The sequence below is a fragment of the Amblyraja radiata genome, chromosome 22 (assembly GCF_010909765.2).
Source record: "Amblyraja radiata isolate CabotCenter1 chromosome 22, sAmbRad1.1.pri, whole genome shotgun sequence".
NCBI classification, from domain to species: Eukaryota; Metazoa; Chordata; class Chondrichthyes; order Rajiformes; family Rajidae; genus Amblyraja; species Amblyraja radiata.
Window position 1 is genome coordinate 38,717,134 of NC_045977.1, and position 19,529 is coordinate 38,736,662.

At 45.3% G+C, this 19,529-nt stretch overlaps 1 protein-coding gene across 1 annotated transcript in view; it reads right to left on the bottom strand.

Moving 5' to 3' along the window:
• LOC116985963 (myosin-16-like) overlaps positions 1-17,223 on the bottom strand; it is a 67,253-nt gene extending 50,030 nt beyond the window's left edge. Inside the window, exons 1-9 of the mRNA XM_033041106.1 lie at positions 17,180-17,223; positions 14,396-14,648; positions 13,740-13,883; positions 11,972-12,128; positions 9,478-9,505; positions 6,415-6,511; positions 4,906-4,998; positions 3,638-3,701; positions 3,389-3,487 (exon numbers count right to left, since the gene is read on the bottom strand). Coding sequence (XP_032896997.1) covers positions 3,389-3,487; positions 3,638-3,701; positions 4,906-4,998; positions 6,415-6,511; positions 9,478-9,505; positions 11,972-12,128; positions 13,740-13,883; positions 14,396-14,596 — 883 coding nt within the window. The 5' untranslated portion in view covers positions 14,597-14,648; positions 17,180-17,223. The remainder of the gene's footprint in view (positions 1-3,388; positions 3,488-3,637; positions 3,702-4,905; positions 4,999-6,414; positions 6,512-9,477; positions 9,506-11,971; positions 12,129-13,739; positions 13,884-14,395; positions 14,649-17,179) is intronic.
• Positions 17,224-19,529: the final 2,306 nt, after the last annotated feature.

Here is a 19,529-nt window from a genome sequence, read left to right on the forward strand (position 1 = left end):
AAAATAACAACAACAGTTTTAATAGTTTTAAGAATTTTAAAGAATTTTAAAGAATTTCTCCCCTCCCTGACTCTCAGTCTGATGAAGGGTCTCGACCCGAAACGTCACCTATTTGCATTTCTCCAGAGATGCTGCCTAACCTGCAGATCTATTCCAGCGTTTTGTGTTTATCAAAGAGTTTTGATCATTCTTTGTCTTTGTTACTAACACCTCTAATTATTTTATTTAAAACAAGGAACAGCTTATCATAATCATAAATTAAAGAGAATCAAAGAAAGGAGTTGCATTAAGATAGTATAGTTCACGTCAGGATGCCCCAAAGCAGTTCTCGCCTTCACAATGAACTATATTTGAAATGTAGGCAGTGATATTAAGTGAGAAATAAAACAGTTAGGTAGTTTGTGTGCAGCAAATTCCCAAATAGCAATGTGATAATAGCCAGATTTGGCTCGGGCAGACTGAAGAAGGGTGCCAACCAAAAATGTCACCTATCCAAGGTAGACAAAAGTGCTGGAGAAACTCAGCGGGTGCAGCAGCATCTATGGAGCGAGGGAAATAGGCAACGTTTTGGGCCCGAAACCCTTCTTCAGACTCTGCAGATGTTGAGTTGTCACCTATCCATGTCCTCCAGACCGGATGCCTGACCCGCTGAGTTCCTCCAATGTTTTTTGTCGAAGTATTCAAGTTGATTTTTTATGATATTTAATAAGTCGTGCACAAAACCTGCACTTTGTGACAGAATGTCGGCCAATTCATCTCAAGTTGAGTCACACTGTCCATTGTGTCATTCATGTCACCATTTCCCATCTTGGTTTGGAACAGTTTTGAGGCCAAGTGCAGTCTATTTTAATTTGTCTCTAAGTATATTCGTGGTGTAGGAGGCATGAAAGAACACATTTCCCTCTCTGTGTTATCTTAATCACTGTCAACTCTGCCAATCCCGTGTATTCTTGTCACAACAGATGGGCTGCATGATGCAGAGAACCATCAGACTCACTAGATTTTACACCAAAGATAACATTAGATCATGTCTTTCAGCCAAGACTTTTTCCACTTATATTATCTCATCCATTTCAAATGTTCATTATGATTATCTCATCCTTGAGTTGTTCTTTGGTTCTCTGATCAAAGTGATGAACAAGAGCTCAATTGTACGGAGACAATTTTCACCATCGGTTTTGTACGTACAGGCGTACACTTGCAACAAGGTTGGGTGAACTGAGGTGGATATGGTTTGTCACCTTGACTTGTTTAGTTTAGTTTAGAGATACAGCGCGGAAACAGGCACCTTCCACGCCGACCACCGATCCCCGCACACTAACACCATCCTACATAGACTAGGGACAATTTACATTTATGCCAAGCCAATTAACCTACAAACCTTTGTACGTCTTTGGGGTGTGGGAGGAAACCGAAGATCTCGGTGAAAACCCACGCAGGCCACGGGGAGAACGTAGAGACGGCACCCGTAGTCAGGATCGAACCCGGGTCTTTGGCGCTGTGAGGCTGCAACTCTACCGCTGCACCACCGTGGCACGGCTATTTGCATTCCTGTCTGCTCCCGCACATCTGGCCAAGCTGTTTATCCAACTGATCTCCAGCACCTGGTGGGACGGACATTCAACAGGGCGAACCAAAGCCCCAGCAGGGAGAACACATCAACTGGTGGCCAGCTGAAGACCCGCCATAGAAAGATGATAGGCAGTCAGAAGGTCATAAGGAATAGGAGCAGAATTAGGCCATTCGGCCCATCAAGTCTACTCCACCATTCAATCATGGCGGATCTATCTCTCCCTCCGAACCCCATTCTCCTGCCTTCTCTCCATAACCTCTGACACTAATCAAGAAAGTTGGGTGGAGCTTTGTCTCCTATGAAGGCTCCGAATGCCTCGTAGAATTAAAAAAAAAATGTTTTGTTGAGTTCATTATTGTCACATGCTCCGAGGTACAGTGAAAAGCTTTTATCTGCATGCTATCCAGTCAAAGAAAAGCCAATACCTGATTACAATCAAGCCTTCCACAATGTACAGGTGAAGGATAAAGTGGTGAAGGATAAATGATAAACTCAACACCCAGCATTTTGCCTGTCCCATCCAATTTGTCCACGATATTTTAATGTACTGTATGTCATCATATACATTCAAGCCACCAGGAGGATATGTTTGCTTTATAAACTCAATGACGAAGAAATGCAGGAGAATGCAGGCGTTTAGAAAAATGAGGGGGGGGGACCCTCATTGAAACATACCGAATAGTGAAAGGCCTGGATAGAGTGGATGTGGAGAGGATGTTTCCACTGGTGGGAGAGTCTAGGACTAGAGCTCACAGCCTCAGAATTAAAGGACATTCTTTTAGGATAAGAGGAGGAATTTCTTTAGTCAGAGGGTGGGGATTCTACTCCTATCTCTTATGATCCAGCGCATTGAATCAAAGGGCTGTGGACATTTTCACTTACGTTTGTGAACACCCATTGATTCCAAAGGCTTTAATCCACTTGAGTGCAAACAAGTAGAAGAATCCCCTTGTTGTACAACAATCATTTACAGCTAATCTGGATCTTTAATATAAAATAATCCGCTGACCAATAAATACATTTGATAATCAATGAATGTTTGCAAAGTAGGGGCCTCACAGTGGTCGAGCTGCAGCCTCGCAGCGCCAGAGACCCGAGTTCAAGTCTGACCTCTCTGTGTGGTGTTTGCACGTTCTTCCTTTGACCGAGTGGGGTTCTCTCCGGCTGCTCCGGTTTCCTCCCACATCTGGTTTGTAGGTTAATTGGCCTCTGCAAACTGTCCCCGGTGTGAAGGAAGTGGTTGAGAACAGCATAGAACGGGTGGGTGATCGATGGTCGGTGTGAACCTGGTGGGCCGAAGGGCCTGTTTACCTTTCAATCAATTCAATCAATAAAGTGGCAATGAGCTTGGGAGGCCTGGCTCTTGCTGAGCAGATAATAGCCCTGTCCCACGGTACGAGTTCATTCCAAGAGCTCTCCCGAGTTTATAAAAAAATCAAACTCGTGGTAAGCACGGAGAATGAACGTAGCGGGTACGTCGGAGCTCGGGGACGTCTCTTAGCGCTAACGGCAGGTACTCAGGAAGGCTCGCTAACGGCAGGTAAGCACGGGAAGACTCGTGAAGATTTTTCAACACGATGAAAAATGTCCACGAGAGCCCCGAGTACCGACGAGTGGCCATTACCGTAAATCTCCAAGTTTGAATCGGGGCAAACTCAGGAGAGCTCTTGGAATGAACTCGTACCGTGGGACAGGGGTTTTAGTTGTGTGATCACCATGATTCAGATTTGATAGTTTGTGCTGGGCACCCTTTATGGACTGAGAATAGTTTCTTCCCAGTAAGTTAATTATGTTTGTTAACCATCAACTGCTTACCGATTATGCTTGGGATCTTTCCAGACAAGAGCTGATAGAAGATGTGGTAGCCTCTCTCAGCTGACTGTTGCGAGATCACACGCGATTTTTCAAGCAAATCTGAGTGAATAGATACATTGCATGCGCGTGAATTAAACTCTCCAGTTCAGCTTATTGTCACAAAATCATGAAATGGCTGAAATCTTAAACGTTCTTTAAATATCAAATGCAGCTCTAAAAAAATATGTATGAATAAAAACATCTGCTTACAGCTCTCAATATCAGCACCCGAGAGTTTGCCGGATGGACCAAAGTGAATGCGGATGAATTTTCCCTTGAGAGAACGAGAGAGTGAAATTAGATGGTATTTTGCTACGAGTTACCATTAATATTCAACTTCAGTCCTAAGTATATGTGCACACACTTGCACGCTCGCTTGCACACGCACGCTCGCACGCACACACAACATAACGCCCCTTCCTCTCTTCTATCTGGAACTTAACACTAATTTTCTCGAGTTCTAATGAAAGGAGATGTTAGATTTTTTTTTACACAGAAGGTGGTGAGCGATTGGAACCTGCAGACAGTGGTGGTGGTGCGGTCAAATATGTCAGTAATATGATCGTGATATATGATAGTATCCATAGTATGAATAGGCAGAGAATGGCATATGGATTATGTGAGGGCAGAGAAGAGTTGGTCTTAGCATCATGTACGGCACAGACATTGTTCATAAGTTCATGTTCACACGTTATATGAGTAGAATTAGGCCATTCAGCCCATCGAGTCTACTCTGCCATCCAATCATGGCTGATCTCTGCTTCCTAATCCTATTTTCCTGCCTTCTCCCCATCGCCCCAATACCCGTTCTAATCAAGAATTTGTCTATCTGTGTCTTACAAATATCCACTGACTTGGCCTCCACAGCCCTCTGTGGCAACGAGTTCCACAGATTAACTACCCTCTGACTGAAGAAGTTCCTCCTCACCTCCATTCTAAAAGAGCGCCCATTAATTCTTAGGCCATGACCTCTGACCCTAGACTCTCCCACCTGTGGAAACATCCTTTCCACATCCACTCTATCTATACCTTTCATTATTCTGTAAGTAAAGATTGTGGGCCCAAGGTAGATTGTGGCTAAAGGGACCCCCCTGGTCCCTTTAGCCACAAGGGCCACATCTAACTCCCTCTTAAATATAGCCAATGAACTGGCCTCAACTACCTTCTGTGGCAGAGAATTCCACAGATTCACCACTAAATGTTTTTCTCATCTCGGGCCTAAAAGATTTCCCCCTTATCCTTAAACTGTGACCCCTTGTTCTGGACTTCCCCAACATCGGGAACAATCTTCCTGCATCTAGCCTGTCCAACCCCTTAAGAATTGTGTAAGTTTCTATAGGATCCGCCCTCAATCTTCTAAATTCTAGCAGTTGTTCATAACATTGGAAAGCAACTTCATCACGATTCTCTGCTGACGTGTTGGAGATGAGATAATGCAGGTGGAAATTAAGGAAGGGAAAGAGCAAGCCAAGACTTACAAAGCGCGAGGAGTTGTTGTTCCTGGTGGTTTTGGCGTTGCCAAAGGCTTCCAGCACAGGGTTGGCCTGGATGACTTGATCTTCCAGGGAGCCCTTTATAAATAAAGAAGAAGGAAAGAAAAAAATGAAATGTCTGGTAACAGCTCAACACATTTTAGAAACATGGAAACATAGAAAATAAGGTGCAGGAGTCGGCCATTCGGCCCTTCGAGCCAGCACCGCCATTCAACCCTAATGATCATGGCTGATCATCCAGAATCAGTACCGCGTTCCTGCTTTCTCCCCATATCCCTTGATTCCGTTAGCCCGAAGAGCCACTCTCCCTTGAATACATCTTGAAATCCTGCATAAGTAATTATTTTTATAAGTAAGAGTAAACTCACTTGAGGAGTAACAAAATTAAGGATATAACATTAAAAGCTCAGATACTTTAAAACTTATATTAATAAATAATGACCAACAGTTCCAAATTTACTTCGTAAAGTGTTTGAATTAAAATAATTATCTGTGTGTAAGAGCAGTTATGTAATGCACAAAATGCCGGAGTAACTCAGCGGGACAGGCAGCATCTCTGGAGAGAAGGAATGGGTGACGTTTTGGCTTGAGACCAGTTTTCAGACTGCGGACCCAGTCTGAAGAAGGGTCTTGAACTAAAACGTCACCCATTCCTTCTCTCCAGAGATGCTGCCTGTCCCTCAGAATTACTCCGGCATTTTGTGTCTATTTACAGTGTAAACCAGCATCAACAGCTTCTTCCTACACAGTTATATAATGTGACTATAGCTATATTGATCAGACATCTGACCGAGCTTTGATAAAAGCTGCAAAGGTCATAATTAGGTTGGTTCATATAAACAATGACCCAACGTTAAGCTTAGTTTAGCTTAGCTTATTATTATCATGTGTACCGAGATACAGAGAAAAGCTTTTTTGTTGCGTGCTATCTATCCAGTCAGACTATACATGATTACTAACAAGCTGTCAGTGTACAGATACAGGATAAAGTGAATAACATTTAGTGCTAGTTAAAGTCCAGTAAACTTTGATTAAAGTCCACTTAAAGATAGTTTGAAGGTCTCCAATGAGGTAGATGGCAGCTCCGGACTGCTCTCTAGCTGGTGATAGGATGGTTCAGTCGCCTGATAACAGCTGGGAAGAAACTGTCCCTGAATCTGGAGGTGTGCGCTTGTTTTCACACTTCTGTACCTCTTGCCTGATGGGAGTGGGGAGAAGAGGGAGTGACCGGGTTGAGACTGGTCCTTGGTTAAGCTGCTGGCCTTGCCGAGGCAGCGTGAAGTGTAGATGGAGTCAGTGGAAGGGAGGTTGGATTGCACGGCGGACTGGGCTATGTCTACTGTTTTAGCAAAACTTTCTTGATTTTGTTTTATAGACGTTGTCTAATGATGCTGAAAATATATACTTTCTAAACCGCCTATCAAGGTCCCAGTAACTATTGCTCTGAGTTGACATTTTTTTTTCCCAGATCTTCGCACATGGTTCCAATCCTACCTTCTCATCACCACCGATTGGCTTACAGCCGCCCATGTTGGCAAAATACTGGATAACCTTCTTGGTATTCTCAGTCTTTCCAGCACCAGATTCTCCTCTGTGTGGGAAAAAAAGTAATTCTTAGATGCTGATTGATTTCTCAGGTCGAAGTGCAAATATTCTTTTCACTTTCACTGCTTGAAAACCTTGAAATGCTGTAACTTTGTCATCCTTTTAATGTCAAACTCACAAATAGAACTGAAACTTCCTCTCTTAAGTACTGTACGCAACGTGACTCTTCCTATTTGCAAAAGCTGAACTCTGTAGCTAAATCTTCAGCGCAGGCGGCACAGGGATGCAGCTGGTGAAGAGTGGGTTAGAGTTGAATTACGTGACCTCTGTTGGTCCGGCAAAACGGATAATCCACCAAGGCTCTGGAACCAAGGGTGCTGGAACATCGATGGTGGACCTGTACCTGCTATTCACTCTTACCCCTAGTGGTGGCACTGCAGTTCCACTTAACACAAGCTAGCATCAGTCGTCAGGGTAACACAAGCACTGACCACATCACATCCATCATTTCCTCCCTTAGTATTGATTCATTATGCTTCCCCTTATCCTTATTCTAAACATATATCAAATATATCTAAACTCCGTGCAAGAATGGCCATAAGCATCTGCTGGCTGATATTACGGGCACATTAGGTGACTGTTGTGAAGGAAGTCCAGATGGTAAAACACAAAGATGTGGAGGAACTCAGTGGGTCGGGCAGCATCTGTGGAAGGAATGGACAGACGATGTTTTGGTTCATAAAGGGCACAAATTGCTGGAGTAACTCAGCGGGGCAGGCAGCATCTCTGGGGTAACTCAGCGGGGCAGGCAGTCTCTTTGGAGAAACTCAGCGGGGCAGGCAGCATCTCTGGAGTAACTCAGCGGGGCAGGCAGCATCTCTGGAGAAACTCAGCGGGGCAGGCAGCATCTCTGGAGTAACTCAGCGGGGCAGGCAGCATCTCTGGAGTAACTCAGCGGGGCAGGCAGCATCTCGAGAGAATATAGATACCTTCTGAACCTGAATTTTGTAGTACTCTGCATATCGCCAACTTCGACAATTTTACATTTATATCAAGACAATTAACCTACAAACCTGCACATCTTTGGAGTGTGGGAGGAAACCGAAGATCTCGGAGAAAACCCACGCAGATCATGGGGAGAACGTACAAACTCCATACAGACAGCACCCGTAGTCGGGATCGAACCGGGGTCTCTGGCGCTGCATTTTGCTGTAAGGCAGCAACTCTACCGCTGTGCCACCGTGACTGATCATCCAAAATATGTGACGTTTTGGGTGGAGAACCGTCCTCAGACTGATTGTAAGGATGGGAGGGCGGCACAACAAAGGGCAGCAGGTGATAGGGGGACTCAGGCTTTTTGACAGGGTCTCGACCCGAAACGTCGCCAATTCCTTCTCTCCGTAGATGCTGCCTCACCCACCGTGTTACTCCAGCACTTTGTGTCTACCGGGGCTTTTTGTAACAAAGCCCAGAGAATAACACAGAGGGTGTGAGACAAAAGGATTGAAGAGTAGCAAATTGTGAAACCGTCCAAATTTCTCATCCAGCCTGCCTGACCTGCTGAGTGTTTCCCGCATTTTATGCTTTTATTTCATATTTCTGGCATCTTGATATTTTATCCATTTTCAGCAGCGGGGTTCATGTCTGGGAATCCGACAAATGGATGCAGTAAGGGTTGGGCTTTCACTGAAGGAATATCTAGGATGGCTGCAATTAACATCGCCAATCCATGTTCTTCAGAGATGCTGCCTGACCCGCTGAGTTGCTCCAGCACTGTCAGCCCATTTGTGTTTCAACCAGCATCTGCAGTTTGTTCCTTGTTTCATAGAGTGATACATTGTGGAAACAGGCCCTTCGGCTCAACTTGCCCACACTGGCCAACATGTCCCATCTACACTAGGCCCACCTACCAGCATTTGGTCCATATCCCTCCAAATCTGTCCTATCCATGTACTTGTCTAGCTGCTTCTTTACATAGGAACATAGAAAATAGGTGCAGGAGTAGGCCATTCGGCCCTTCGAGCCTGCACCACCATTCAATATGATCATCCAACTCAGTATCCCGTACCTGCCTTCTCTCCATACCCCCTGATCCCTCTTGGGATATTCCCTGCCTCAACTACCTCCTCTGGCAGCTTGTTCCATACATCAGCCAACATTTGTGTGAAAAAGTTACTCCTCTGATTCCTATTAAATCTTTTCCCCGTCACTTTAAACCTATGTTCTCTGGTCATCGATTCACCTATTCTAGGCAACAAACATCTGTGCATCTACCCGACTAGAGACGGAAATTAGCTACTGATTGGCTACAATCTCGCATATTTACATGCAAATGTTCATTAATATGCACTGTCCCTATAAACAAAATTATTACATCTAATCCTCTCAAGATCTTATACGCATCTGTAAGATCACCCGCTCATCCTCCTGCGCTCCAAGGAATAGAGTCCCAGCCTACGCAACCTCTGCCTATAGCTCAGACCCTCTAGCCCTTGGCAACATCCTTGTAAATCTTCTCTGTACACCTTTCCAGCTTGACAACACCTTTCCTATAACACGGTGCCCAGAACCGAACACAATACTCTAATTGTGGCCTCGCCAACGTCTTATACAACTGCAACATGACCTGCCAACCTCAGTACTCTCAGTACTCTAAGATTTAAACCTGTTTGCCTAGATTCTTTTTACAGGGTCGTTTGTCTGCTTTCTTTTATAATTTGTTGTAGATTATACTTCTGTTTAAAAAAAAATAGATTTATATAAACAGGAGGTAGACAAAAATGCTGGAGAAACTCAGCGGGTGAGGCAGCATCTATGGAGCGAAGGAAATAGGTAACGTTTCGGGACGAAACCCTTCCGGGTTTCGGCCCGAAACGTTGCCTATTTCCTATTTTGTTGCCTATTTCCTTCGCTCCATAGCTGCTGCCTCACCCTCTGAGTTTCTCCAGCATTTTTGTCTACCTTCGATTTTCCAGCATCTGCAGTTCCTCCTTAAACTTTATATAAACTTACGTGATCAACATTGACTGGTTTTCACGCTCTGCAAAAAAAAGGCAAAGAAACATTAGTCAAAGGCATCATTTCCGTCGCTTCCATTATAAAAGTTAGTGACAATAATACGTCACGGCATTAAATCAGTAATGGTGGGGTTTTATCTGGCCATAACATTGGCATCACCTGTGTACCAGTCTCAAACTTCCCATAAATTGTAAAGTTATTACACAAGTCAAAATGCTGCTAATATCAAAATATTTCAGGGGTGTCGGAATCTACTTTTGATATTCCTCTCTGCCGTTCCAACATTCTCAAGGCACAAGGCTCCATTTCTGCTGACTTGATAGTAACCGTCTTGTAACTTCCCTTTCACTTATAAACACTCATCACCCTCATCTGTCTTTCCCAGCTTTTCATAATCTTTCCCAACTACAATCAGTCTGAAGAAGAGTCCCGACCCGGAACATCGCCTATCTATTCCCCCCCCACAGTTGCTGCCTGATCTGCTGAGTTTTTATGACCCTGTCCCACTTAGGAAACCTGAACGGAAACCTCTTGGAGACTTTGCGCCCCACCCAAGGTTTCCCGGAGGTTTTTGTCAGTCTCCCTAATGGTCAAAAGTGGTTTCCGCTTCTTCCATGTTCCGGCGATTATTTCAAAAAGTTCAAAACCGGCCGCGACTAAAAATAGGTTGCCGTTTTAAAAATCGGTAATTTTTGAGTCGAAGCCGGTTGCGATGCTAGTTGAAGGTGGTTGCCTGAGGTTGCAGGTGGTTGCCAGAGGTTGCAGGTAGTGGAAGGTAAGACCTTCCACTACCTGCAACCTCCGGCAACCACCTTCAACTAGCATGGGTGGGGCGCAAAGTCTCCAGAGGTTTCCGTTCAGGTTTCCTAAGTGGGACAGGGGCATTACAGTGCCAGAGTCCCGGGTTCGATCTTGACTATGGGTGCCTGTCTGTACGGAGTTAATACGTTCTCCCTGGGACCTGCGTGAGTTTTCTCCGGAATCTCCGCTTTCCCCCCACACTTCAAAGAAGTACAGGTTTGTAGGTGAATTTGCTTGGTATAATTGTAAATTGTTCCTAGTATGTGTAGGATAGTGGTAGTGTGCGGGGATGGCTGGTCGGCGCGGACTTGGTGGACCAAATGTCCTGTTTCTACGCTGTATCTCTAAACTAAACTAAACCAAACTATGACAGACTTGTGCTCAATGGATGTACTGGGCAGGACCAAAAGAGAGGCTGAAAAAGAGAGAGAGAGTGGCAATGGTTTGGTGGAACTGGCTCATGTAAACACTGAAATGCTGCTGAAGTCAACTGTACTCAGAGAGTACCCAAATTCCATCTGCTACCAAAACCCCTATTTACTATTGATTGGAACTTGCATACAAGTAAAATGTGACATTACCACCCTTTGCCAGAAGGGAAATCATTTGTGTGCAAATCACATCGTGGACACTGCACTGTTGGAAGTATCAGGTTTGATTTCACCCACAACATATGCGGGCAACTCCCCTCCACCCAGTGCATTTTGCAAAAGGAATAACTCAGTTTCTAATCAAAAAGCTGTTAACAGTCTTAAATGAAGATTGATTTCATTTAGCCGATAAACACTCAGGTTTCCAAGTGGACCGGTCTGCCTGTTTGCTGTCCTCTGTTGTTTAAACAGACTTTGTTTGCTGAGTAAATGGATGGTTTGCTGCACATCCTGCCATAACGTCTGTGCTGCCTCTAGCTCCTGCTGTAAATGGAGCTTCTGTCAAACGTTTTCCAGCCCTTTCCATAAAAATATGGAACTTGGTTTATTAAAGTAGCCAATTGATAATAAAACAAGCCGGGGAGGCGAAACGTCACCTATTCCTTCTCTCCAGAGATGCTGCCTGACCCGCTGAGTTACTCCAGCATTTTGTGTCTACCCTCGGTGTAAACCAGTATCTACAGTTCCTTCCTACAAATAAAATAAGCTGGGACAGTTTCTTCCCAGCTGTTAGCAGGCAACTGAACCATCATATCAATGACTAGAGAGCGGTCCTGAGCTACTATCTATCCTCGGGCTATCTTTAATCGGACTTTATCTTGCACTAAACGTTATTCCCTTTACCCTGTGTCTGTACACGGTGGATGGCTTGATTGTAATCATGGTTGGCGCGCAACAAAAGCTTTTCACTGTACCTCCGTGCACGTGACAATAAACTAAACTAAGTTTAGTCATGTCGTCATCATAGTCTTTCAACTGAAGATGGACACAGAAAGCTGGAGTAACTCAGTGGGACAGGCAGCATCTCTGGAGAGAAGGAATGGGTGACGTTTCAGGTCAAGACCCTTCTTCAGACCAGCTGACTAGTTAGCATGCAATGTGAGCTTTTCACCGTACCTTGGCACCGTCAGCAACAAACTAAACTGAACTAAACTAACTGAGAAGGTTTATTGATAAAAGCAACGTTTTAACGTTCGATGCAAAATTCTTCTCAGTACTGGATTCGGAACTTTGGGTGCGATCTATCAGTTCCTTACCCATGAGCATGTCATGATATGCGTTGTCAGAGATTGAGAAAAGATGAGGAGGCATCTCATTGCGTTTCCTGCCCTTGTACATATTCGCCACTCTGGTGCCGTAGATGGGCAGCCATTTGTAAGGGTTCACAGTCACGCAGAACAGCCCAGAATATGTCTGCAAACATCAAACACAGGTGGAATGGAATGAGAATGTACTGCCCTTTCATAAAAACACTTTTGCTTCATTGATTTCACAAAGTCATAGTTAAATATCTGGGCTTGTACACTCTGGAGTTTAGAAGGATGAGAGGGTATCTCATTGAAACATATAAGATTGTTAAGGGCTTGGACACGCTAGAGGCAGGAAACATGTTCCCAATGTTGGGGGAGTCCAGAACCAGGGGCCACTTTAAGAATAAGGAGTAAGCCATTCAGAACGGAGACGAGGAAACACTTTTTCTCACAGAGAGTGGTGAGTCTGTGGAATTCTCTGCCTCAGAGGGTGGTGGAGGCAGGTTCTCTGGATGCTTTCAAGAGAGAGCTAGATAGGGCTCTTAAAAATAGCGGAATCAGGGGATATGGGGAGAAGGCAGGAACGGGGTACTGATTGGGGATGATCAGCCATGATCACATTGAATGGCGGTGCTGGCTCGAAGGGCCGAATGGCCTACTCCTGCACCTATTGTCTATTGTCTATATCCACAACTGACCCGAAACTACAATGACAACAAGGATTGACAGAACTTGGAACTTCACAACACTTCTCAGACAATGAAAGGCCTTTGAAATTGTAGCTGTGGTAATGCAGCCCATAATTAGACACAAAACACTCCCAAAAGCACCAATGAAACAATTCATGAGTTACAGGAGTAGAATTAGGCCAATCGGCCCATCAAGTCTACTCCGCCATTCAATCATGACTGATCTATCTTCCCCTCTCCAACCCCATTCTCCTGCCTTCTCCCCATTACCCTTGACCCCCTTAAAATGCTTGTTTTCTTTTTTTTTAATTCACAAGGTCTTGGCTTAACGTCTTATCGGAAATTCAGCATCTCCAACAACGGGGCATCCAGTAGCTATAAGGGGAGATCTAAAGGCAACATCTAAAGGAGGTGGACAAAAATGCACCACATGAACCATGGAGAGATGAGGAACTGCAGATGCTCGTTTACAAAAAAAAGACTCAAAGTGCTGGAGTAACTCACAGCACAGGTCAGGCAGCACGCTGAAGAACATGGATGGGTGACATTTTGGGTCAGGACCCTTCTTCAAACTGATTATAGACAATAGACAATAGGTGCAGGGGTAGGCCATTCGGCCCTTTTAGCCAGCACCGCCATTCATAGCTGATCATCCACAATCAGTACCCCGTTCCTGTCCTCTCCCCATATCCCCTGACTCCGCCATCTTTAAGAGCCCTATCGAGCTCTCTCTTGAAAGTATCCAGAGAACGTTGCGGTCGGAGGGGTAAAGAAATCGGGAAGAAAGGTGAGGCAGGACAAAGCGTGGCAGGTAATAATTTCTGTTGAGATCGCTGTCCCTTCACATTGCTTTCTCACAAATGAACACAGGCACAAAATGTTGGAGTAACTCAGCGGGACAGGCAGCATCTCAAGTCTGAAGAAGGGTCTCGACCCGAAACGTCACCCATTCTTTCTCTCCAGAGATGCTGCCTGTCCCGCTGAGTTACTCCAGCATTCTGTGTCTACCTTTGATGTGAACCAGCGACTGCAGTTCCTTCCTACACAGATAAACAGGGGCAGGTGACGATTAGTGTGAGACTTACATAGATTCGCATGTTGACATAGCGATCCCGGAGATTCACGAGGACGCTGGCCTCATTCAGAAAGGTCAGGTTGGCCATGTCTGTGGCTTGAATAAACTTAGGTGGATTCATCTGTTGAACAAGATCCTTCTTCATAGTCACAGTCTGAAACATAAGTCAAAAAATGGTCAGAATTTAATAGCTATGATATTACTGTCGAAGAGTATAACTGATACCGGTCATATCGGTTTGGGGTGGCACAGTGACGCAGCGGTAGAGTTGCTACAGTAGATTCTGACTACAGGTGCTGTCTGTATGGAGTCTGCACGTTCTCCCTGTGACTGCATGGGTTTTCTATTTTCCTCCCATATTCCAAAGAAGTGCAGGTTTGTTGGTTTCTCTGAATTCCCCCTAGTGTGTAGGATGCGAACATGGAATAACATAGAGCTAGTGCACGGGGATCGCTGGTCAGTACGGACTGGGTGGGCCGAAGGGCCTGTTTCCACGCTGCACCTCTAAACTAAACTAAAATAAATGAGTTTATTTTGGCATTGTGTTTGGCACCGATATTGTGGGCAGAATGGCCTGTTCCTGTGCTGTACCTTTCTCTATTCAATTCTCATTTAGTTTTTGTCCCCCCCCCCCCCCATACAAATTGCGTAATAATTGCCACTTACTGTCTTGGCTGTCTTCACCGTGACTTGCTCATCTTTTTCAGACTGGATTTCTCCTTCAACGAAACCACACTTATCATCTTTGATCCAGCAGGACTTCTTGATGTCATAGGGCTTCTTCATGAAGTCCAGTTTCTCCTTCTCGGTCGGACCCAAGAAAGGCATAGGATCAACATCATCTCCACATTCTCCCTTGCCTCCCATTTTGGATTCAAGTTGGCTGCAGATTATGCTCGAGAAGAACAGAGATCTCCCTCTGAAGGCACAATACAAGAGAAGACAGGGAGAGAGAAAGGTCAGAAACGCTAAGGATTGTAGAACTCAGAAGCTTGTTGACTTGGCGATCTGACTACCCATGGCCTTTATTAAATTCAGAGGTTTCGGGAGGGGCTGGTGCAGCTCGGTGACGCAGTGGTAGAGTTGCTGCCTCACCGCGCCAGAGACCCCGGTTCGATCCTGACTACGGGTGCTGCCTGTGTGGAGTTTGCACGTTCGCCCCGTGACCACGTGGGTTTACTTCGGGTGCTCCGGTTCCTCGCACACTCCAAAGACGTGCAGGTCTGTAGGTTAATTGGCTTCTGTAAATTGTAAATTGTCCCTGGAGTGTAGGATAGTGCTAGTGTACTAGCAGTAGTCCGAGTGCTCGGAATAGTGATCAGCCCTGATCACTGGTCGGCGTGGACTCAGTTGGACCGAGGGGCCTGTTTCCTCACTGTATCTCTAAAGTCTAAAGGCCTATGGAGAAACAAGGAACTGCAGATGCTGGTTTACAATGAAAGGCACAAAGTGCTGGAGTAAGGCAGCGGGTCAGGCAGCACCTCGTGAATGGGTGACGTTTTGGGTTGGGTACCTTAGTTGGTCACTGGACTTCAAAGAAACGCAATCTGGAGGAGGTTGATAAAACCAGAGGCCAAATGCCTGCATGTGTTTGATATTAATTGTTGCAAACAATACCATAATGCTGTAATTTTGAAAGGCCAGCCCTTAGAACTGTGGCAGTTGAGAGTACAGCCAGCAGACTTGGAACAAATTAAATCCGTAGAGATTAGGGGCCAGAAGGAGAGGAGCATTGAGGTCCACAAGGCTTCTAGAGATTGCACAGGTGGACAGCGTGGGGGAGTGATCAAGTCCTTGGAGGGATTTGAAAACAAAGTGAAGGATATTGAAACTGAAACACTGTCAAGAGGGAAAGAAGTGAAAGGGGTGAAGGAGACTGGGAACAAGGGAATAATCGGGGAGCAAAGTGGTGGGTGGGAAGGTGGTAAAATGAGAGGCTGGTCAGGTGTACATGAGAATCGTCAAGTCCCAAATACAAATGACATGGATAAAGGCTGCAGCAGCAGAGGAAGCAAGGTCAGAACCAGGGGGCAGGTCAGTGGTGTAAAATACTATCTTAGGAACGGAGTATACCGGTCCTAAGATAGTCACCGATCATGTACTTTACTAAGGCTGCGAGCAGCTCAGATCTATCTCCATAGTGGACATTGGACATTGTCTATGAAATTGTTACGCTGCAATGCTGAGAACTAAATTCTGCACTCTATATCTTCCCCTTGGGGTCAAGGAAAGAGCGTTCACGTCGCGGCCACCAGCACGCACAAGAAGCGACAAGACAGACGCCATTGTGTGCAGATGCCGAGAAATGTGTTCAGCTCTGGCTGAACAACTTCTCATCTTGTGATGTGGGCTCGATAAAAAGAAGATCTTCCCCTTCATTCTGGTAACTATTCCCACATCTCCAGTTCCTTCTGCCTCTATTGTAAAGTGGGCCTAATGGTGTAACACACAAAATCCATATGTTTGTAACAGGGCACATTCTTAACCATCCTCATACTGTTCAGGCAAAGGGTTCAGGAACTCTCCCAGCACCTGGGAACAGACATCCTTTATCATCGCTGTCTCCCTCTCCCCCCCCCCCCCCCCCCCCCCCCCCACTGTCCCCCATTTTTTTTCTTTCCAAATATCTTTCTTAAAGTAATGATAGAATCAACTTTCGGCATGTGCAGTCCAAACCATACCAACACACTACAAAAAATACATCATCTCACTCATTTGCGACTTACAAACTTATCGCAAATGTCTTCATAAAAACGTAGAAACATAGAAACATAGACAATAGGTGCAGGAGTAGGCCATTCGGCCCTTCGAGCCTGCACTGCCATTCAATATGATCATGGCTGATCATCCAACTCAGTATCCTGTACCCGCCTTCTCTCCATTCCCCCTGATCCCTTTAGCCACAAGGGCCACATCTAACTCCCTCTTAAATATAGCCAATGAACTGGCCTCAACTACCTTCTGTGGCAGAGAATTCCACAGATTCACCACTCTCTGTGTGAAAAATGATTTTCTCATCTCGGTCCTAAAAGATTTCCCTCTTATTCTTAAACTGTGACCCCTTGTTCTGGACTTCCCCAACATCGGGAATAATCTTCCTGCATCTAGCCTGTCCAACCCCTTAAGAAATTTGTAAGTTTCTATAAGATCCCCCCTCAATCTTCTAAATTCTAGCGAGTACAAGCCGAGTCTATCCAGTCTTTCTTCATATGAAACGGCAGTCCATCAGAGTAAATCAATGGGTAAACTTCACTGCACAGTTAGTTTAGTTTAGTTTATTATTGTCATTTGTACCAAGGGCACAGAGACAAGCTTTTGTTGGTCTGCTATCCAGTCGTAGAAAAGGAAAGCATTACAATTTGCAGCTTAACTAAGGTTTTGTCAATTTGGTGAAGGTTAGAGGAATGCATCATAAACTTACCACCAGAATAGTTGCTACCAAAGACTTACCGGACACAGGGGCAGAAGCTGCTGTGAAGTCTTATTGGAATTTGACTTTTATACTAATGCATAATCTCCTGAGCAAGCAAAAATGATGAAGCAAAGCATCCTTAATTGAACTCTCATTGGCTGAAGCGGATCCCCAGTGTACGGTGCAGTTAATAGTCGGTTTCATGGGAATTCTGTGGTCCAGTTCATATCCGTATAAGGGACAGGGAACAGGTGCTAACCTGGAGTCTGTATGTAGTTAAGACACAGGCGATAGAGTTTCAACATTCAGCATTAATGAACAAAGTAGCCATATTAAAAAATAATTAATTCATTCATGACGTGTTTCTGAAAGAATAAATAAACAAAGAAAAATGATTCTCTTTAGACTGTAAACTTTAGACTACAGTGCAGAATCAGGCCCCCCTGCCCATTGGGTCCGCACCAACCAGCGATCATCCCGTACACTAGCGCTATCCTGCACACTGGCGACAATTTACAACTTTACCGACGCCAGTTAAACTACAAACCTGTACGCGTTTGAAGTCTGCGAGGAAACAGGAGCACCAGGAGAAAACCCACGTGGTCACAGAGAGAACGTACAAACTCCGTACAGGCAGCCCCCTTTAGCCAGGATTGAACCCTGGTCTCTGCCGCTGCGCCACCGTGCCGCACTGTTTTTGCAACAAGGTGTTCCTGGTTGAATTCTCCAGAGCTGCTGCCTGGCCCACTGAGTTACTCCAGCATTTTGTGTCTTTTTCTGTAAACCAGTTTCTGCAGTTCCGTGTTTCTACATTACAGATGAACATCTGTGAGGAAACTAAGAAAATTAATATCTCTGATAATTCTCTTTGAACGCAAATTCCCGTCCTATCATGCACCATTGGCTGCAGAAATAGGACGATAATTAATTTTGAAGAGACAAAATTCTTCATTTGGATCTTTTTGGAAATGTGTGTGAAATATATCCTCCCTCCTCCATCATACATTTGCCATCAGGGACTGAGTGGTAGTTCACTGCCCAGTGCAAGGAAAATGATGCGATATGATGTCGCGTAACCAAATAATCGCCAGATTAATGTTATGGAAATGTTAAAGTAAATATAAAGAACTTTACCCAGTGTAGAAATGTTGTTGTGTAGTGTGCATGCCTTTAAGGTGCGAGAGGAAACATGTTAAGGGTATGCGCAGGGCAAAGTGTTAAGGGTATGCGCAGGGCCAGTTTAGTTTAGAGATACAACGTGGGAACAGGCCGTTTGGACCCACCGAGTCCGCGCCGACCAACGACCCCCACACACTAACACTGTCCCACACACACACAATTTACACTTATAACAAGCCAATTAACCGACAAACCTGTACGTCTTTGGAGTGTGGGAGGAAACCGAAGATCTCGGAGAAATCTCACGTGGTCACGGGGAGAATGTACTAATGTCCCGTTGTCGGGATCGAACCCGGGGTCACCGGCGCAGCAAGCGCTGTAAAGCAGCAACTCTACCGCTGCGCCACCGTGCCGGTTTATACAGAGGGCGGTGAGTGCTTGGAATGCATTGCCAGGAGTGGCGGCGGAAGCAGATACAACAGTGGTGTATACGAAGCTTTTGGACATGCAGGGAATGGAGGGATATGGACCATACGCAGGGTAGGCAGAGGAGATTAGTTTAACTTGGCAGCACAAGGAGCTGCAGGTGCTTGTTCTTACGAAAAAAGTCACAAAGTGCTGGAGTAATTCTGCGAGTCAAGCAGCGGGGAGGATATAGATCGGCGACATTATGGGTCAAGCTGTTAGTAGTGGGGGGCGGGGGAGGGGGGGTATAAAGAGCTGGAAGAAAGCTGGGGGTGGGAACTTGTTCCGTACACAAACAATGTGGGCCAATGGACCTGTGACCCGATCTATGATCTAACTGACAATGTCAAAATATTTACTGCATATTTATTTCCATATTCTTCTAAAACAACTTTGCAACTGTGGAGGTTGTCTACTTTTGCAAACATTCTTCCAGCATCAAGCACATGCACAGAAAATAAACAGACCCTCTTGGGCTTCAGGAAATAGCTGCAACTTATACATGCACCTGATACTGGAATTAAAAAGCTCAAGTGACGCATTGCAAGACTAGAATTATATTAAGCATTAACCAAGTGTGCTCATTGGTCTCCTTGCCCAGCCTTACAAGGCTATTTGCCACAACGTTGAACTCCCAAGGTACATCCTGTCCATTCGCGGGTCCAGGCAGCGGGCAGTCGATGGCCGTACAGAAGTCGTCTGCCTGCCCCTTTTCCGGGGTTACGTCCGTGCCCGCGTGTCATAGAAACATAGAAATTAGGTGCAGGAGTAGGCCATTCGGCCCTTCGAGCCTGCACCACCATT